At 36.3% G+C, this 19,106-nt stretch overlaps 3 protein-coding genes, 1 long non-coding RNA gene and 1 other non-coding gene across 5 annotated transcripts; 2 read left to right on the forward strand and 3 right to left on the reverse strand.

The window, feature by feature from the left end:
- Nucleotides 1-768: 768 nt before the first annotated feature.
- On the reverse strand, nt 769-6,402 carry LOC108861782 (cellulose synthase A catalytic subunit 6 [UDP-forming]). The gene is made up of 14 exons (XM_018635733.2): nt 5,884-6,402; nt 5,362-5,557; nt 5,091-5,284; nt 4,897-5,002; nt 4,644-4,809; nt 4,285-4,551; nt 3,846-4,191; nt 3,606-3,743; nt 3,188-3,313; nt 2,894-3,106; nt 2,525-2,801; nt 2,228-2,424; nt 1,804-2,154; nt 769-1,718 (listed from the first exon to the last, which is right to left on the reverse strand). The coding sequence occupies exons 1-14, from the start codon at nt 5,962-5,964 to the stop codon at nt 1,137-1,139; spliced, it is 3,240 nt and encodes a 1,079-aa protein (XP_018491235.2). The 5' UTR covers nt 5,965-6,402; the 3' UTR covers nt 769-1,136.
- A 1,934-nt stretch (nt 6,403-8,336) lies between these two features.
- Nucleotides 8,337-9,593, reverse strand: LOC130512739 (uncharacterized). The gene is made up of 3 exons (XR_008946329.1): nt 9,072-9,593; nt 8,913-8,955; nt 8,337-8,599 (listed from the first exon to the last, which is right to left on the reverse strand). It is a non-coding gene; the product is annotated as an uncharacterized LOC130512739 (long non-coding RNA).
- A 4,253-nt stretch (nt 9,594-13,846) lies between these two features.
- On the forward strand, nt 13,847-13,918 carry TRNAH-GUG (transfer RNA histidin (anticodon GUG)). The gene has a single exon. It is a non-coding gene; the product is annotated as a tRNA-His (tRNA).
- A 156-nt stretch (nt 13,919-14,074) lies between these two features.
- On the reverse strand, nt 14,075-16,013 carry LOC108859248 (uncharacterized). The gene is made up of 8 exons (XM_018633135.2): nt 15,764-16,013; nt 15,397-15,499; nt 15,204-15,311; nt 14,974-15,083; nt 14,769-14,876; nt 14,615-14,660; nt 14,378-14,509; nt 14,075-14,289 (listed from the first exon to the last, which is right to left on the reverse strand). The coding sequence occupies exons 1-8, from the start codon at nt 15,976-15,978 to the stop codon at nt 14,206-14,208; spliced, it is 906 nt and encodes a 301-aa protein (XP_018488637.1). The 5' UTR covers nt 15,979-16,013; the 3' UTR covers nt 14,075-14,205.
- Nucleotides 16,014-16,553: 540 nt separating this feature from the next.
- Nucleotides 16,554-17,016, forward strand: LOC108861182 (egg cell-secreted protein 1.5). The gene has a single exon (XM_018635010.2). It carries the CDS (start codon nt 16,555-16,557, stop codon nt 16,993-16,995), a length of 441 nt encoding a protein of 146 aa, XP_018490512.1. The 5' UTR covers nt 16,554; the 3' UTR covers nt 16,996-17,016.
- The last annotated feature ends 2,090 nt before the right edge of the window (nt 17,017-19,106 follow it).

A 19,106-nucleotide genomic window follows, 5' to 3' on the forward strand; every position in this document is an offset into this window, starting at 1 on the left:
CTTAAATGGGCCACACTTGCCCATATGACCGAGCAATTTGACCTTCTATATAACACAAAACACATGAACAGCTTTGCAGGAGATTGAACAATAACCCAGTCATACCAACACAAGAACAGTAAAGAGATTCATTTTTTTTTTTTGTCATTAATTTGAATACATCAAAGTTTTTACACAAAACCGGCAAAAAACACATTCCTTCCGGAGCCATAAGCCGACAAGGATCACAATCCTTCCGGAGCCAGACGAAACTACAAAGGCATGAATAAAACATAAGGGTGGGTTACTAAAACTTAAGCTTAAAAACTCATAATAGAGAACTGAAGTGGATGTCCTGATGAAAGTGACCACAGGAGAAGAGCGCGCCGATCTTCAAAGTACGAATAGAAGCAAGCCGAAGACCCTTGTTTGTTGACTTGAAAATACTTCCTATCCTAAGAACCAAAGAACCAATTTAGCAGAGACCTCAAAGCTCGCACAGCCTTAAGCCGGTACTTCCATCAGCTCCAGCTATATCGTAACACAAATTAAACCATTTGGATCTTCATAGAAAACCAGGGATGACACTCTTGTCACAAACCAAAGCAGAAACCCTCCACATTTATTGATACAAGAACCAAGCTGTAAGCATAACCCATTCTCAGTTCATTCATACCCGGCCAAACCAACATGATATAGACGATGGAAGAGGTTGAGCCCATCAACCTTCACAAGAAGACGCGTCCAGTAATTAAGCCCCTAAAACGAGATTCATTTTTAAAAAGATAATAGAGAAACACCTTTTTTTCTAAATGAAAATAAGATCAAAGTTCTTTACGTAAAAAGATTACAGAGTGAAACACCTCTTATGTAATATTCAAAGAGAACAGAAATATTTAATTAAAGAATAATTTGAAAACAAATCTTTGTTTCTCACGACCAAAGAACAAAACAAATACTAGACCACAGCTTCTTTCTTTCTTCTTCTTCTTCTTCTTCTTCATCTATATCTACAACACATTCTTGCAAAAAGTAACAAATGTAAACCCTTTTTTCTTTTCTTGTCATTATGTAATGAACACAGTGAAGGAGTCTTAAGAGGAGGTATATAACCATCTCTTGATCCGTGGGAACCAAACCTTTTTCACCAACCAATATCACAAGCAGTCCAAACCGCAGATCTCAAGAACAGGACCACCTTTCGCCACAAACGGATTAACTCTAACCCAAAGAAGTGTAAGAATAGAAGCAATGAGGATGGACCAGACGATGATAATGGTCGGCATTCTATCTTGTTTCCCAAGCAAACCTTTAAGGAAAGGGTAAAGATGAATGACCACCCAAAGTGCAAAGAACAATCTTCCGAAAAGCGGTCCCCATGAGTCGTATCCATTGCTTATAGCATCAGAGATTCCGACCACGATTCCAATCATGTTTATGATGAGGAGAGTCGTCGGAGGGATGAGAAGTGAAGTCCATTTGAAGAGGTAAAGGTCTGAGAACTCTCCGTCATCAGCTGCTTTTGACGTGACCGTGAAGTTAGTGTCCACACCAGCAAGAACCTTGAGAAGACCTTGGAAGAGAGCAAAGAGATGCGCAGAGACACCTCCTATGACCCAAAACTGTTCATTTCTCCACCAATCATCGATCCCAACTTTGCCCCATTGCATCTCCAGGATACCCGTTATAGCAATGGACGAGAAGAGGGCCATGAAGAGGATACTTGCATAGTTGCTGATCTGCAAAAAACAAAGAACCAATTCAGAACACAAACTCATGAGGTAAAAGATTCATACTTTGAGAGCTCAAGATTGAATGTTTCACCTCAGGAACAATGAATTTTCCAGTGAGAAGACAGATGGCAGGGAGAGAACAGTAAACGATGAGAGGGAGAGAGGTCCAAGGGTAAACCACAGAGTTGATGTATGACAACCTCTCAAGCCACTTCAAACCACCTCCATAACCATACCAAATAGGACAATGCCTACTCAAGAAAATCTCAACGGAACCAAGAGCCCATCTAAGAACTTGATGAAGACGGTCTGAAAGATTGATTGGAGCTGATCCTTTGAAAGCAGGTAACTTGGGTGTGCAGTAAACAGACCTCCAACCATGAGAATGCATCTTGAAACCCGTGAGAATATCTTCAGTAACAGAACCGTAGATCCACCCAATCTAGAGAACAAGGATCAAAAATTAAAGAATCGATACAAGAAAAGAAAGTGAGGAGTTGAGTTGAGTTGCTTACCTCTTTTCCCCATTCGGTTTTATCCTCATATCCACAACTAATGACTTGGATAGCTTCTTTAAGCAGACAAGCAGGGCTTGCGTTTCTAGCCATCCCACCGTTTTGCATACGAGCAGACGCAACAAACACAGGAGACTGACCAAACTTCTTCTCCAACTTCAACTGCATTGCCTCCGTTGATTGTTCTACATTAGATCCTAGCAACAAAAAAAAAGCAATATTTTTTTATAGCAAACGTTGCTTACACCAAAAGGAGTGTTATATATCATATACATACGGTAACTGTAGTGTTGTTACCTTTAGTGACGCTACCCTCTTCAATATTCTCTAGAGCGTGGATCTGTTTAGACGCTTCCCTATTCTTCTTCTTCTTATCCGCAGCCACCTTCTTTGCTTGACGGTTCTTCCTTGAACCACAGCACATGAAACACCATTTTGGCCAGCAGTTGCATGTCTTACGCGGAGCCTTCTTCTTCTTCGGTGCATCAAATCCGTAAAGTGCTTGCCTCCTGAATACACAACCTGTCCCAACGTATATAGGCCCTTGTAACCCATCCAAACCCTTCATATTGATCTGTAAAACCCCAATGATTCATTATTAGTTGGAAAAGAAATGTACATGAATGGTTCAAGAAAGAAGACTGGTGGATGCATGCAGTTACTTACATCGAAGAAGACAACATTGCGATTTGAGTATCGATCGTGTCTATCAATCCCATCGAATCTTTGAGGGAACTGAACGTAACAGATTTTCTTTCCGGACTGAGGATCCATCATGAAACACATTGCTTCTCTAAGAGCTTTGCTGTTGTTGATGTAGTGATCACAGTCGACGTTCAGAAGATACGGTGCATTTGACAGAACCCCCGAGACACGTATCTGTGGATGAATCAAAGAGTCAAGAACCGTTTGAAATGACAAGGTGATTATGAATCTACAAAGAGAAGGTTAATAATTTACCAGAGAATTCATAGCTCCAGCCTTCTTATGGTGATCAAATCCAGGTCTCTTCTCACGAGAGACGTAAACCAACCGAGGCAACTCGTTGTTTTCCACATCACGTACACCATCACTTCCAAGGAAAACCTATTACAAGAAGACCAATAAAGTTTACATATGAAGCATATTACATACTCCTCCTCCTGTTTTTAAATACTTGACGTTTTATTGAATTTTATTTTGTACCAAACTAGATGATGCTTTAAAAAAATTATGCATATGACCAATGATATTATGCGGCCTATTTTACTATTGGTCAAATTGTGGCTAGGTGAATAGCTAATAATGTTTTTGTTTAGAAAATGTAAAGAACTAAATGATGTTGAGAGTATAAAGACTTTTTGGAAATAAAAGCAGCATATGATGAAATGAAACTCACCTGAATCATGCCGGGATGATCTCTTACACTATTGCCAGGCCAAGGTGTACCGTCTTGCATAGTCCAACCATCCTCAGGCACTTTCTGTGCCGTTGCTACTAAAGCATTGATCTTCACTTTAAATTCTTCATAATCTCTCTGTCAAAACACACACAATCTTCCAAATCAATATCCAAAGCCAAACATATTCTTTTAATATAACAAACTTATTAAAAAAAGGAAGCAAAGTTAAGTAGTAACCTTCATGGCTCGCCGTTCTCTGACAAAAGCAGGATGGACTTTATTCTTCAAGTAGTCCATCTTATGGCAGAAGTACCATTCAGGAGCACGTGGCTCGATGCTATATTTCTTACAGAAAGGAACCCATTTCCTTGCGAATTCAGCAGTCTCGGAAAGAGCTTCAAAAGTAAGCATAGCAGCACCATCATCAGATACGTAACAAGCAACCCTATCAACTGGATAGTCAACCGCAAGAATAGACAAGACAGTGTTTGCTGTAATAAGCGGAGGCTCTTTCAACGGATCCACTGTACTGACAAATACATCCACCGCTGATAGTTCTGATGGTTTGCCTTCTTTCTCATATCTGCAAAACATTAAAAAAAAAGGTGAAAATTATATTTATTATTACCGAAACAAAGTCTTTATCGTTTCTTCCAAGTGTGGTGATTCAAGTTACCTTAATGAGAGTCTGTCCAGGTATGTTTCTCGCTCGATAGGGTACCACTTAGGGAACTGATCAAGAACCCATGAAACAGCAAACCATATCTCACAAATGACTGATATGAGCCAGAGCGCGTAAGCATCTTTGACAGGGTGAAGAATACGGTAGTGAAAGAAGAGACCAAGAATCACAAGACGTAGAACAATCAACATCCTGTATGGATTTATCTTGCTTGATTTGATTGGTATCTTCCTAGACAGTGGCTGCCTTCCCTCATCCATCCTAAAAACACAATTTAAAAAAATGATTCATAAGGAAAACGAAACAGAAACATAAAAACCAAAAGACTTTGTGTGTGTGTGTTGTGTCTTTACATTGGGATATCATCACCATCTTCAAAATCAGGATCTCCTTCATGTTTAACCACCTGAAGTTTCTCATTCTGCTTCCTTTTCCAGTCCTCCATCCTATCTTTCCAAGCCACACTTCCATAACCGTAAACCGCAAGATCTTTCTGAGGTACCATAGGTCTTGGATGTGCTGGCAATTACACAAAAGCAAAATGAAAACTCAGTAACCATCCAACACATTTTGTACTCATTTAAGTTAAAAGTCCAAGAATTTTACCAGCAATGGTTGGGTCAGAGAGAGAAGCTTGGTGACTTTTATTGCTGTGACCACCAATTGAAGGAGGAACAATAAGAGCATGTCTGTCAGAAGAAATCTCAACGTCCTGTGATAATTAACAAAAGCCAAAAAACGTAAGTTAGATGAAAGTATACTGAAGATGTGTGAGCAAGCAAACGAATTGAGATTATTACCTCATCGCCATAAGTAAGCAATGGAATCTGAGAGCCAGGTGGAGCAGAATCCAAATCAGAGTAGTGGTGGCGACGAGAGACAGACATACCTTCAGAGACCTGATCAAAACCAATCCCACCATTCTCGTACTCAAACTCGTTGTCTAGATCATCAATACCATCTTCCTCTTCATCATTTGCAACCCTCGGACTTCCTATCAAAACAACAACACTGAGGACAAGTCTCTAACAAGTCCTCTCACAGTGTCTAACACGAATCAAAAACAGAAACCTTTAATCCGTTTGTAACGGGTTTTGCATTGAGGACAAGCTTGATTGCCTTCTCGTCTCTCGTACTCATAGCAAGGTCTACAAACAGGGAACGCGCACTCGTTACAAGCCACGAAAGGTTCTCCATCCACAGTCAGTTCGATCTCGTCTCCGCAGATTTGACATGTCTGCCCACTCAGCTCCTGCACTGATCTTATCTGCACCAATACAGCAAATATGTATCTATCAGCTCATAGTGACAGTAGAAAAAAATCTAAAAGAAATAGATTTGGATCTCAGATTCATTATTGCAACTTTTGTGTCGGCAAACTGGTAACGTATCAAACACTTGCCACCGACACATTCAATTAATAGATTAATTGCAAAATGTGGAGAATGAACCCTAAATCTTAATTGAATTTTTACCACAGATCCAGAAGAGAGAAAAAGGAAAAGACTTTAGCACAGAAACAGAGAAACCCAGATCCAAAAGACAGTTCTTAGATTAAAATAAAGGTGAGAGGTTTGGTTGTTTGGTTCTTACTCTGGCACTCTCATCGGCATTAATCAGAACGAACTCGTTTCTGTTGTGTGAACCGGCGACTAGCCGACCACCGGTATTCATGTCGTCGGAACACAGTCGCTACAATCAATTTTTTGGACACAGATCGATTCTAATTGAGAAAGGAAGTGGTTTATTAAGTAAGAAACCGGGACTCGGTTCTCGGCAAATCGGAGTGTCCGAACAAATTTTTTTAAAAAAAACAGACTTTTGTTTGGAAAAAAATATCTAAAGAAATTACAAATGAAGAGGAAAAATTTAATGTGGAAATAAAAGTGGAATAGTGTGTGGGGTGGTGATGGTATTGATTTAGCTGCAAGCCACTGCCTTCTATTTTATTTTTTATTTTTTATTTTACTCTCTCTCCTCCTCTTCTTCTCCGAAAGTGCAGTCACAGAAATAAAGGATGATTTGAGAGAGAGAGTCAATGGTGAAAGAGAGAGAGAGGGGAAGCTGCAAATGATAAAGGGGCAGGCCCAAAAGAAACTCTTTTACAAACGCGTAAGCAACGAAGAAAATTAGTGTGGAGAGTGATTAGTTAACTTAAATGGTGAGATTATGAGGAAAAAAAATAAAGGCGATATTTTATAAAATCAGAGAAAATCCATTAGTTTGATTTAAAAAAATTCATTCATTAATTAAAAATATGTGTTAGGAGAACAAGTGTGTGTGGACCACCCATTCTCTCTCTCTCCTCAATTCCAAAACACACATTATTAATCATTAATCAAATTTTATTTTTTTACTTTTTTCTGGCTATGTGCATTTAACCTCCAATATTCTAGCAAATAATATTATTTATTCTAAAAAGATTTCATTATTTGTCTGTGTATATTCACGTTCTTAGAGCATGTGCAAGAAAATAATACTAGTAGTGAAACTATAATAATGAAATTAGTTGGAAAAAAACTAGTAATGCAATTTCATCTGCGTGTAAGAAAAAAATTGTTATAATGATAAAACCAAGGTTTTGTTATTGTTATTATGTAATAATTTATTATTCTCTCTGTTTTTAAAAGATAGATTTTTTAGTGTTTTCACACATATTAAAAAAAAATATTAAATCACTATAATAAACTTATTATTTTATGTAATTTTCAATTTTCAACAATTTTTGGTTAATAGTAATCTAATAAAACCAATTAATTTTCTTAAAATTTGCAAATTTTTCAAAAAATATAAATTAACTATTTTTTAAAAACATTTTTTTCTAGAACAACCATCTTTTAAGAACGAAAGAGAGTTTTGTTTAAAGCCTATCTGCAGAGATGGAAAAGCTAATAGGGGTGGGCATTTTACCCGATACCTGAACCCGTACCCGAACCCGACCGAAAAAACCCGAACCGAAACCGAACCGAAGTAGCAAAATACCCGAACGGGTATTGAATTAGGAGAGATTGGATATCCGAACCCGAACGGGTAATACCCGAACCCGAATGGATATCCGAAGATAACCGAACATATGTATACTTAGGTCTATATTCCTAGTTTACTTCTTTAATTTTATTCAAAATGTTTATTTTTATTATGCACATAGTTCAAAATTAGATAATTTACATAATAATTGGAAAAATGTGAAATTTTTACTCACTTAAAATGCATGTCAAGATTTTTATTTCATGCATTAACAAAAATTACATCCAAAATTTAAAAATAATAATCAATTTATTATCTTTTATTTGTAAAATGTTATCTTCAAATTTATTAATCATTCGATTGTCAGAAAATAAAAAAATCAGTTAAGTGAAATTTATATTTTTTAAATACAAAAAAATTTGAGAAATGTAAATTTTAATATTTTTTTCCAAAATCTAAATATCCGAAAACTCGACCCGAAATACCCGAACCCGAACTAAAAATACCCGAACCCGACCCGAAGTAAAGAAATACCCGAACGAGTATTATACTCCTATACCGAAATACCCGAAAATCCGAAATACTCGATCCGAACCCGAACGGGTACCCGAACGCCCACCCCTAAAAGCTTATATGGACAATGTCTTGTTTAAGAAAGTTTTCCTGCGACGTGATTTATATGGAGACGGACTGTTTCGATTTCATAGACATGATGTGGTGGACTCAGCCGGACAGAGCGTTTCTTCGGAACCACTCAAGACCGACTACCACTTAATCTTATAAAATGGACGTTGACAAAAAAAAAAGAACGAAGGGGAGTATGTAATAGCTTCTTCTTAGAGCATGTTTATTGGTAGCAACCTTAAGTGTTGTTTAAGTGGGTCATCATTAATTTTTAACTATTAAAATTAAGACAAGCAACTTTGTTGAGAGATACTTAATTAAAGGGGTTTATTGGTAGTTGCTTAATTAAGGGGTGCTTAAAAAAATAAACATAATTTTATTGAAGATAAACAAGATAAACAAGAACAACAAGAAAATTTGAAACAATGAGAAAATAGAAGAAGATCAAGACCAGGAACATTTGACAATAACCAAGAACATTTAAACTACATTAAAACCGTGATACGTTTTTTCATAACAAAAACTACATAAAACAGAACAAGAAACTTAAAGCCACAACCAACCATCACTAAGATCAGTTCACTAGAAAAGCCATTCTTGATGTTGTTCCAATAACGTACCTTTTCTTTCTGATGGCTTCCAATAAGCAATAGAAGGCCTCCTATAGTAATGCTAGTGATCACCACCTGAGAGCTCCACTCTTTCACTAATTATTTACCTGACAATAATAACGACAACAAGAACAACATGAGAACAAGAACAACATGAGAACAAGAACACATTTATATCATCAAAAGTACAGACAGAACACAACCAACAACAACAAACAAAGTTCAAAGTAGACAGGAAAAAAACACAGAGTAATTCATAACAAAGCAGAAAAGCTTTTGGTACCTGATTCTAGAATTCTATATCAAGCTTTTGGTATCTGATTCTCTAATCTTAGGTTGAGAAGAGAAGATACACATAACCCAACTGATTGAGAAGCATCTACAAATCCTACCACACAAACAAAACAACAAATAATTTACCTTACGATCTGACTCAGCTGTTTCAATTCGACTCAGATGCATCCTGTTTTCGGGAGCGACAGAGAGAGATCGATAGAGAACAGAAATAAATAAAGTCAGCCACTTTTTTTTCAACCAAATCATAATCCCAACACAATCACAAAACAACAAGGATTTTACCTTTCAATTCGACTCAGATGGATGCGGTTTTCGTGATCAACAGAGAGAGATAGAGAACAAAAAGAAACAAAGTCAGCGGTTTTTTTTCCTTCTCAAAATCCAAATACAATCACAAAACAACAAAGCTTTTATCTATCAATTCTCAAAACAGATGCTTGATTCGACACAAATGCATACGATTTTTGTAATCGGCAGAGAGAGAGAGACAGAGAACCAATCATTGTTATGCTTTGCGGTAGTGCCGGAAACGGATTCGAAGGTTTCTGAGGACGAAACGGGCGGGATCACCACCGTCGGGATCCTCGGTGAGTTTGGACCCGTCGAGGCAGAAAGAGGCGAGGCTGAAAGTCCGAGTCACCACAGGCTCCAATCCTGAGTCATCGGTCATACTCCTGCCATGGCTTCTTCTTCCTTCTTCCTTCTTCGCGAATAAACCAGAGAGAGAGAGAGTCACGACACCTGTCCAAGAAGCAACGTTGCTTCTCGTGCTTAATTAGGGGCCGTCGCTTCTGCTTTCTTCTATTTTTTATTTTCTTTTAATTGTAATTATATTAAGCAACCTCATTAAGCTACGGCGATAAACATGCTCTTATGTCCTAAAGGGACTTACAAAAATTGAGAAACAGATATAGGTGCATTTATTTACTCACCAGACATAAAACACTCTGTAAGCATCGTGTCCAAGATCCTATTTTCTAGGTCTTATTTTTCTTTGTTTTTTGGTTCTAATTTATTCGTATTAATGCTCATAACATACTCTACATGTTTAGAGATTATGTAATCACCGTTTTGTGCACGACCCATTTCATGGTTTTTTTGACTTATATGTTTTACTGCATTGGTTTTCACTTTTATCTTCGTCCTCCCAAATATTTGTTTGGTAATTTATTTTTGTTTGTTATTATGCCCTTCTGATAGTAAACTTGTTTTGGTTTATATTTAGTTATTTAATTATTATATTATAAAATTTTGGACCGACAGAAAAATATCGGTCCCATTGCTGATTTGTTTTCATTTTTTCTCCAAAAAAATGTGAAATTATTGTTTTTCTAATTATTTAGAGATATCATAATCCTACATAAATGATCCAAACTAATCATAAGTTATTATGTGTTGGTATTCTGTTTTTAATGATATCGAAATGTTAATTTTTCAATGATAAAATTTGCATTCTGATGATTTCACTTTATTAAATTTTTACCTTTAATCACCAGCAAATTTCAACCTGATGTGAAATTATTGACACTATCGTATCACACAACATGCCTATAAATCATGTCTATATATGTATACATTTGCCGACAAATAGTTCGTGATTTATATAACATATCTAGAAGCGATATTTGGCTTCTAGGAATTCAATATTTATTGACTTGTTGATATGCCGGGATAAAATAAAAACAATAAATACTTCATATTATAATGTTGCACAATAAACATATAATTATATTATAGTATAATGTAGAAAGAGAGAACTTTATTAGGTTACACATCAAATGTCGTTTTCATGATTGTTTGTAAACTGTGTACTGTCTTCTCCAAGCCTTCGTGCCACATGCACTCACACAAACTGTCGGTGCCTGTATATATTATTTTATTACTGTTACTGTTATTGTACAAAATTACTTGTTTTTACCAGGAATCTGAATATAGCAACACTATTAAATATTAGAAAAGAAAACGAGTTAAAAACATTTCGTCACTAGAAAAGTAAGACTGCGGATGGTGACTGCAGATTAAACGGTACGAAACAAACGATTTAACTATACTGCGATTTTAACAATTATAGATACATAATGTATGTAAAAAAAAAAAAGTGTTTCAAAAAAAAAAAGATACATAATGTATGTAAAAAATTTTGTTGCCGTTAAACTGCGATGCAAAGCTGGATACCGTTCACCATTCCAAGCCTAAGTCAAACCACTTAACATATAGGCTGCGCTTCAGCTTGATTGGATCGTATCACAACTATTCAATAATTTCTTACATTCCATAGGAAACACAACGATAGAGCATGTGTCTTTCACGAGGTCGCTCTCAGTCTCAGCTATTCTCATATCTAGCTTCGCTTAGATTTTCAAGTACTCATCGGAATTTTATCTTCTCATGATCTACGAAACTCTAAAGAGTGTTGTCAGACATTATTTCTATTTTATGGTTTTCTGCATTTTTTTCTTGCGATTTAGCTTTATCTCATGAAATTTTATTGGGCCGACTGATTCATTAACTAAGTACTATCTTTTGAACAATTTTAGGTAGGACCGGTCTTCAAACTCTGGAAACTTCTTGTAATATATATATATATATATAAGTATGTATGTCTTTGTTCCAGAGTTTCTAGTAATATATATATAAGTATGTTATCAAGAATGATGTATATTACCAAAAGAATTAGTCGTTACCTTTTGTCTAAACTTAGATTTATGATATACATCATTCTTGAAAAAGTATGTATGTCTTTGTTATTTGCCTATTTATGATATACGGAGTACTGGTTAATTAGACATGGCCCCTCTATTAAAAACAGACATGAATTTTACTTCTGCTAATGAACAAAGATATCAAAATACAGACTCACATAAACCTACCCTTATTATTTAAAAATTGCAAAGAAGTATAGAAATCGTAATACTATCTATTAACTCAGTTTTAATCGTTTAGATTCACAACAACACACAATACTACAATAAACATAAATCACTAGGCCTTAAACTTCTTTTTTTTGATAAAAATGTTAAGATATACTACCAATTTTTAAGTTTTTTACAGAATGGCAGGAACAACAAGGAACAGAGATACAATATTGAACTAAACACATACTCAATCTAACTAAGCAGAGTCTGACTCAAGACTCGAATCTAAAAGCTAAAAATACAGAAAAATCAGAACACACGCTTGCCGCAAATCCAACCCACGGTGATTACAAAAAAAAGAACCCGGTAAAATAACGGCTTACCCGATGAACTTTAGATCATAAAATTTAATATGGCCTAGCGGTAGAATAAGCCTTAGATTTTTTAGATCAAAAAATTTAAATATCAAAATAATAATAATAAAACCAAATACATGGTTGTCAATTTTTTTTGGAGAATCAAGTTTCAGGAACGCTATTTCGATAGTTTTGAACCTAATTTAAAATCCATTAATTGGAGCTGGGAAGCCATATAATTTTTTTTTTTTTGCATACGCCTGGTATGCGGCCATCTCCATTTAAACAGAAACACAAGGATAGAAGTTATCAAAACCGATATCGCATAAAGTTTGATCAATCCTACGTTTAGGTTTTCTCAGCTTCACCTACAATTTGTTTCGATCCATTTGTTGAACGACGCATAGCATTGTCAGTTAACGAGTGGAGATAACACAAAACTATGTGGGGTTTGTTTGTCGTTCACATGATTCTTGCTTTCATGTTTTAGTTTTTTTTTCCTCTTAAAATTTATTTGTTTCTCACTTTAAGTCTACGATTCAAACGTTAATTTAACCTATCTTTTAATGCTTTAGTTTTCGTATACGTAACAAGTGAGTTTCATTCTCTGACAATGAACCCTATTCTTATAATCATCAGTTAAGTTTAATATAATCTTCGGTTGCACAAAAAAAAAATTCTACACTGCACAAAAAATAGACTACGCAATCGAAACGCATAGGCTAAGGTCGGATAAAATTCTACACCTATTTGGAAAGGATAAAATTCTACACTGCATAATTAGCAAATGTAAAAAACAAACCAACATGCACTATCCATTGTATGATTTTTTGGAACAACTATTTGTGGTGGCGGTAACTTTGGAAAGTCATATTCTATACAATTAAGCCCAAGGAAATAGACGAAATTAGAAAAGAAAAAAGAAGAAGAATAGAACAAAATCGGACAGCTGTGAAATTGTTTGTTTGTACTTTAGACAACCGACAAAAAAAATATCTTAACTGGTCCGAACCAAAGGAACTCCAACTCCTCTCTCAGATTTCGGGCAGAGTTTGAGAATTTCACGGGCAGCGGTCACATAAAGTCTGCGATAAAAGTCTCTAGACAGCTCATGGCCAGTTTTAAATCTTCGAGTATCGTTCTTGAGTCGTAGTCGCCGAGCTACCGAATCCGTAAGCGTACGTCGCCTGATCAGATTCGAACCAACTCTTTTCTTTCTTTTTGACTTCAGACACAACCAAAAGTATACTAGATATGATTGGTTCGGCCTTTCGGGTAATAAAACTTGACCAGTTTTCTACTTTAAAGGTAAAAACCGACAAACGACTACCAACGTAAGAAAACGAATCAATGGTATAATTTTTTAAAATTATTATAATGCTGGTAGTTCAAGGAAAGTATTATATAAGTTAATTTAGCTATGAAGCTGAATCTGTCTCTTTGAATTATAAAATAAACTAGGGGCGGTGGATAAGAGATAAAATAAATTTTAAACATGTAGAATTACACATGCAAACGATTGGACTTGGTATGTCATTACCATGTTCCTCTTCACTAGTACCCCATGTTTTCCAGCTATGTGATTCTCTTTAGTAAGTGTTTAAAGCATTTCACAAATCGAATTCAGATCACTTCAAGTTTCGTTGTCTTTTTCATCGTGAGAATAACTGGAAGAAGAATAGAATCTTGATTTTCCAATTTGGGAGATTAAAGCAAAAGTAGGGGAGGCTAGTTTTTTAAGCAGAAGGCCTTTTGCTTGATTCCAAGTTCAACCTAATGGGCAAAGAAAATAGTTAAAACAAACCTCTATAAATTTATATTCCTACTTATGAACAATGACGTCATAGTGGCTGTAGTTTAGTGGTGAGAATTCCACGTTGTGGCCGTGGAGACCTGGGCTCGAATCCCAGCAGCCACACACTTTTTAAAATCCTAATTTTTTTTTCGTTTCATTTTTTAAATGGGCTTTCATTAGTTTATCAATCCTTTTCTTAAAGGCCCGTTCCTTTCAAATTTTTGAACTCTTGGAATCATTAAAGCAAGCCCAAAGACTTTCTATCGCAAACAAGTAAAATCAGCAAATATTTATCATTACGAGCCCCGGCTATTGCCCCATCCGATAAAACGGTAAAAGGACAAAACAAAAAACAGAGAAACAACATGAATGTATGTAACAAACAGAATCCGCTTAACATCGTTATTTCTTCATTTTCTCCAGACACGAACTGTACCATCAACCGAGGAAGTCAACATACAATCTTCCTTGGGGTGGTAACTCACGCTTGTAACCTGTCAAACAATCGAGTAAAAAAAAATCAAAATCAATACTTACTCAGAAAGTTAAAAACAAAGGAAAAGAGAGTGAGTGAATCTTTACCACTAAATCATGAGCTCGAAATTTGGATACCACTTTTGCATCTACCAAATCCCAAAAGTAAACCATTCCATCCTCCGATCCTCCAATCACATGTGCGTCCGAGTTAGTGAGGCAACAATCGGTTTTAAATGACTGTTACACACGAAAAAAATCAAGTTATCATTAGTCATAATAATACTCTTAAATGTTGTAACTAAGAAACAATTAAGCAGCCATGGATAATTTCTGTTGACTAACCTTAGAAATATGACCTTTATAGACTTGGAGTAGCTCTCCTGTGGTTCTGTATTTTCAAAAGATATTCATAAGACAATCTGCATGAGAAATTACAGTTCTTTTTTCTTCTTCACAATACATGCTAACAAATTTTACAAAGGGGAATGAATGTTACCGGTCAAGTAGACGCAGAGTAGAGTCCAAGCAACCAGCTAAAACGCAGTTTCCATCGTTTGATATCGATATGCAATTAACCAGCTGTCCTAAGTTATCCGACATCTCCCTGATTCCAAATTAAAACAAAAACTCAGACTCAGCTCTTTCGATTCCTCCTGGCCAAAATAAAAAAAAAAAACAATACCAGATTCCTTTATACATACCTACCGATACGCATGTCAAAGGTTCGAACAGTTCCATCGACGCTACCACCGATAATCTCAGTCTTTGTCAAAACAACTGACATCACTGTATCCAAAAACGTATCAATGATCTGAAACAAACAAACAAACAAAAAAACATCAAATAAAGCAAAAGCTGGTTAAGATTTTAGTTCTAAAACAATCAGAGATTTGGAACCGTGAAAAGAATGAAAGGAGCAAAAATAAAAAACCTGAACTGGCTCAACACTGTGAGATCTGCAGTCCCATACACGTAACGAACGATCGAACCCAGCTGATACAACTACAGCTGATGTATCACTGAACTTAACCGCATTGACCTGACAAGATCATTGCCCCACAAAACAATAAGAAGAATTTATAAAATTTAAACACAAGCTGAATCTTAGATTCTGACATGTATACCTCGCCGTCGTGACCACGGAACTTACGGATGACGCGTCCGGTCGAAACATCCCAATAATAAACTTGTCTATCACCACCACATGAACAAAACTTGGCATTGTCTCTGTCATCAAATCAAAAAAAAAAAAAAAAATCAAATCACTGAAACATAAAATGAACAAACACACTCATCATATGAGCTTCCACTAATATAATCAATCACACTTGACATTAACGATATATAAAGCTCCTAAATTCGAATTTTCTTATCCTACTGGATCCAGTAATCTTCTGAACTATTATAGCTTGAATTGGAATCAATCTACTTCAAATTAACCTAAAATTCAAATTAGTAATGTGACAATGAGGAAGGGATGAAGTTCATTACGAAGTAACATGAACGTCGCGGACTTCGCGGCCGTGGGATTTGTAGGTCTTGATTAGGATTCCACGGTGCGGGTTCCAGAGGCGTATGGTTCGATCCTTTCCGCATGTGAGTGCGTAGTTTCCGTCGCCGTTAAACCTCGCCGCTAAAACCGCCCCTTCGTGGCCTTTCAGCAAGTTCGCCTCTTTCGTCGGCAGCTCCGTCGTTGCTGCGCTCATCTCTTTTTTTCTCAGCCTGAAAGTTACAGTCACGTTTCCACGTAATGGGCTTATAGTAGAAAATAGACTTAATAGATAGTTTCTATCCAAGCCCATTATGGTTGGGCTCATCATCAACATGGCAATAGTTTCGAGTATTTGGATTTTGCTACCAAATTATGATGATGATACATAACACTTTTTGCTAAATTTTATACAAATTAGTAACGATTAACGACAAATTAAAAAGTATATTGTATTTTATAGTTATATTTAAAACCATTATACATTATTTTTAAAGTTTTCAGACAAAAAAAACTCTCTAAAACAAATACTTGTTATATTTTAATATATAAAACCTCTAAAAACATCAATAATTTCTTGCATTATTGTTCGTTACGTAATGGATACGTATACGTAAGACAGAGAGATGCATGACAATAAAAGCTAATTAATTAACCACGATCGTTTGTGATAGTTAATAACAACAGTTAAACGAGCGAAAACCTCTCATCTCCCTCTTTACATTCACACTATATATATAATCTGGTCAAGTCACTCACTATCACCGCTTAATATTAGAAGAAAAAAAAAGCAATGGCCACTCACACTGCTTCAAAGCTTTCTCTCCTCACGTTTCTAACAGTTTCATATCTCATATCGACCGTCCACATCATCATCATCGCTGAGGCAAGAAATCTACTCACCGCAACGGTGGCTGCCGATCATTCCGGCGCAGGGAACCTAATAGAATGCTGGAACGCGGCCTTGGAGCTTAAGTCTTGCACCGACGAGATAGTCAAGTTCTTCATTAGCCGTAACGGTACGGCTGAACCGGGTGTATCCGCTGGAATTGATAAAGATTGTTGCGGAGCTATTGGGTTGATTGTGAAAGAGTGTCGGTCCGTTATGTTTACTTCTTTAGGGCTTACCACTATGGAAGGGAATATGATTAGTGAGTATTGTGGTTTTCAGGCAGAGAAGCCGATATTCTCCCCGTCTCCGTCGCCGGAAACTCTGGTTTTATCTCCGGTTTAAGTTAAATATCCGGGACTTGATTGAAATAATAATATATGGTTCTTTTTTATTTATGCTATTAAAAGTTCATAAAAATTGAACTATGTTTTGTGTTCTTATATATGCAAAACCTGCGTAAGATTTTCTAGTTTTTTTTATGCTTTCAGTTTGATTTTAAACAAACGAATCAAAAGGTTTATTTTTAACATGCCTAACAATTAACATGCGAAGCATGTACACTTGATTTCTCAATTCCACGGCCAAAAAAACGTTGATGTAATCAGATTGGATCCACCATAACAAACTACGCTTGTGGCCAATTTCCACGATTTTTACGTATAACCAATCACCAAACCGGAAGTACACCCTGAAAAAAAAAATCTAAACCGGAATCTCAACTCATCTCCCATTTTATTTGCTTCCCTGGGTTAAATCATATCCAAGCTCGTCCTCATGTATTAATCTCTGGAGTCTAGACTCACCTGATGGTTTCTCCTGCAAACTAGTCAGTACTTAGTGGACAAGCTTATTCTACCACAATAGTGTTCCAAGAACCTAGAATTTAAAGTAATTCGTTCTTCCTCTTTGTTTTTGGTGTACATGTTAATTTTGTTCTTCCTCTTGCTTATAAGTGTGTTTTTGTTATGTACCAGATTGTGATCGACATAACCGGACCGACCAGGACCGTACCGACCGCAGGAGATAATGCTTATCGACTGTTGTACTTATCCACTTAGGATAAACACGACCTGATGTATATATATATGTAAGACCCCTGGTCGAGATTAATAATAGAAACAAGTTTCCCCACTTAGTTTTACAACACGTTATCAGCACGATACGTTCTCTAAAACCCGAGCTACCCAAAACCACCAAAAACCCTAAAAACGGCGCATCTTAAAATCGCTCTATCTCTCCAACCGTAAGGATCCAGACGACGAGCCACATATCAAATCGAAGCTCTCGACGAAACCAAACCAACGCCGTGAACCTCGTGTTAATCTGATCTCAGACGCTCCCTCACGCTCTGTTTCAATACGCGCCGCCAGTAACCCTAAAAACCCTAATTTCGGCACAACTTCAAATCGATCGATCTCTTCAACCATGAGGAACCAGACGACGAGTAATATATCAAATTAAAGCTCTTGACGAGACGAATCTAACGCCGTCGGCCTCGCCTCTATCTGACTCCGGACGCGTCCTCACGCTCTATTCTAAGACGCGCCGTCAAGTGACCTAAAACCCTGAAATTCTAAAACTCATTCGACGACTTCAAACCGTTCGTTCTCTCAAACCGTAAGAAACCAGACGACGTGTAATATATCAAATTGAAGCTCTTGACGTGAAGAATCCATCGCCGCAAACCTCGTATCAATCCGATCTCAAACGCGCCCTCAAGGTTTCTAAAGATACAAGAGGTTTTTGCTCAACCTAAGACACGCGACCAGCTCCTGATCCGTTCCGGTCATGCAGTTCGCGATCCGACTTGTTCCAGCTCTCGGTGGTCCAAATCTACACTTCAAAGTTCTAAAGGTAAACTTTGAAACCTAAAAGAACTCATAATCGAACATGGTTGATTGATAAAGGAATGACCATTAAAATTTTGCAAAACCCCAAATCAAACCCTAGCAAAGATTAATAGGTCCAAACCCTTCCATGAGTAAATCGAAACTCTTAAACCAAAAGTTCGATATGAGATTGTTTTACAATTAAAATCAAAACCACAATGGTTTCTGAATCTCAAAACCTCTTTGATCTTAATGATCAAATCGATAAAACCTAGAAATCGATCAATCCCCTTTAAAATCTAAATCTGATCGATTTCATCAACTTGAAATTCGATTGTCTACTTGATTGTTTGATAGAAAATTTCGAAAATATAAAATTTCCATTTATAGAAAGTTTCGAAAATAGAAAGTTTCCATTTATAGAAAGTTTCGAAAATATAAAGTTTCCATTTTTAGAAAGTTTCCATTTTTAGAAAGTTTCCTTTTATAGAAATTTCTTTTTATAGAATTTTATGGGAAACTTCTCTGATTCATTGATCATCTAGAAATGTTTTCTAAGATTGCATCATAACTTCGATTATTTTGCTTGCATCAATACTTAAAAAAAAAAAAAAAAAAAAAAAA

The sequence above is a fragment of the Raphanus sativus genome, chromosome 5 (genome assembly GCF_000801105.2).
Source record: "Raphanus sativus cultivar WK10039 chromosome 5, ASM80110v3, whole genome shotgun sequence".
In the NCBI taxonomy this organism is placed as follows: domain Eukaryota; kingdom Viridiplantae; phylum Streptophyta; class Magnoliopsida; order Brassicales; family Brassicaceae; genus Raphanus; species Raphanus sativus.

Coding starts and splice junctions, on each gene's coding strand:
- LOC108861782 (XM_018635733.2), bottom strand. CDS start 5,964: ATGAATACCGGTGGTCGGCTAGTCGCCGGTTCACACAACAGAAACGAG. Junction 5,285..5,361: donor CCGTTACAAACGGATTAAAG/GTTTCTGTTTTT, acceptor TTGTTTTGATAG/GAAGTCCGAGGGTTGCAAAT. Junction 2,425..2,524: donor AGAGGGTAGCGTCACTAAAG/GTAACAACACTA, acceptor TTTTGTTGCTAG/GATCTAATGTAGAACAATCA.
- LOC108859248 (XM_018633135.2), bottom strand. CDS start 15,978: ATGAGCGCAGCAACGACGGAGCTGCCGACGAAAGAGGCGAACTTGCTG. Junction 15,084..15,203: donor ACAGTGTTGAGCCAGTTCAG/GTTTTTTATTTT, acceptor TGTTTGTTTCAG/ATCATTGATACGTTTTTGGA. Junction 14,510..14,614: donor ATAAAGGTCATATTTCTAAG/GTTAGTCAACAG, acceptor CGTGTGTAACAG/TCATTTAAAACCGATTGTTG.
- LOC108861182 (XM_018635010.2), top strand. CDS start 16,555: ATGGCCACTCACACTGCTTCAAAGCTTTCTCTCCTCACGTTTCTAACA.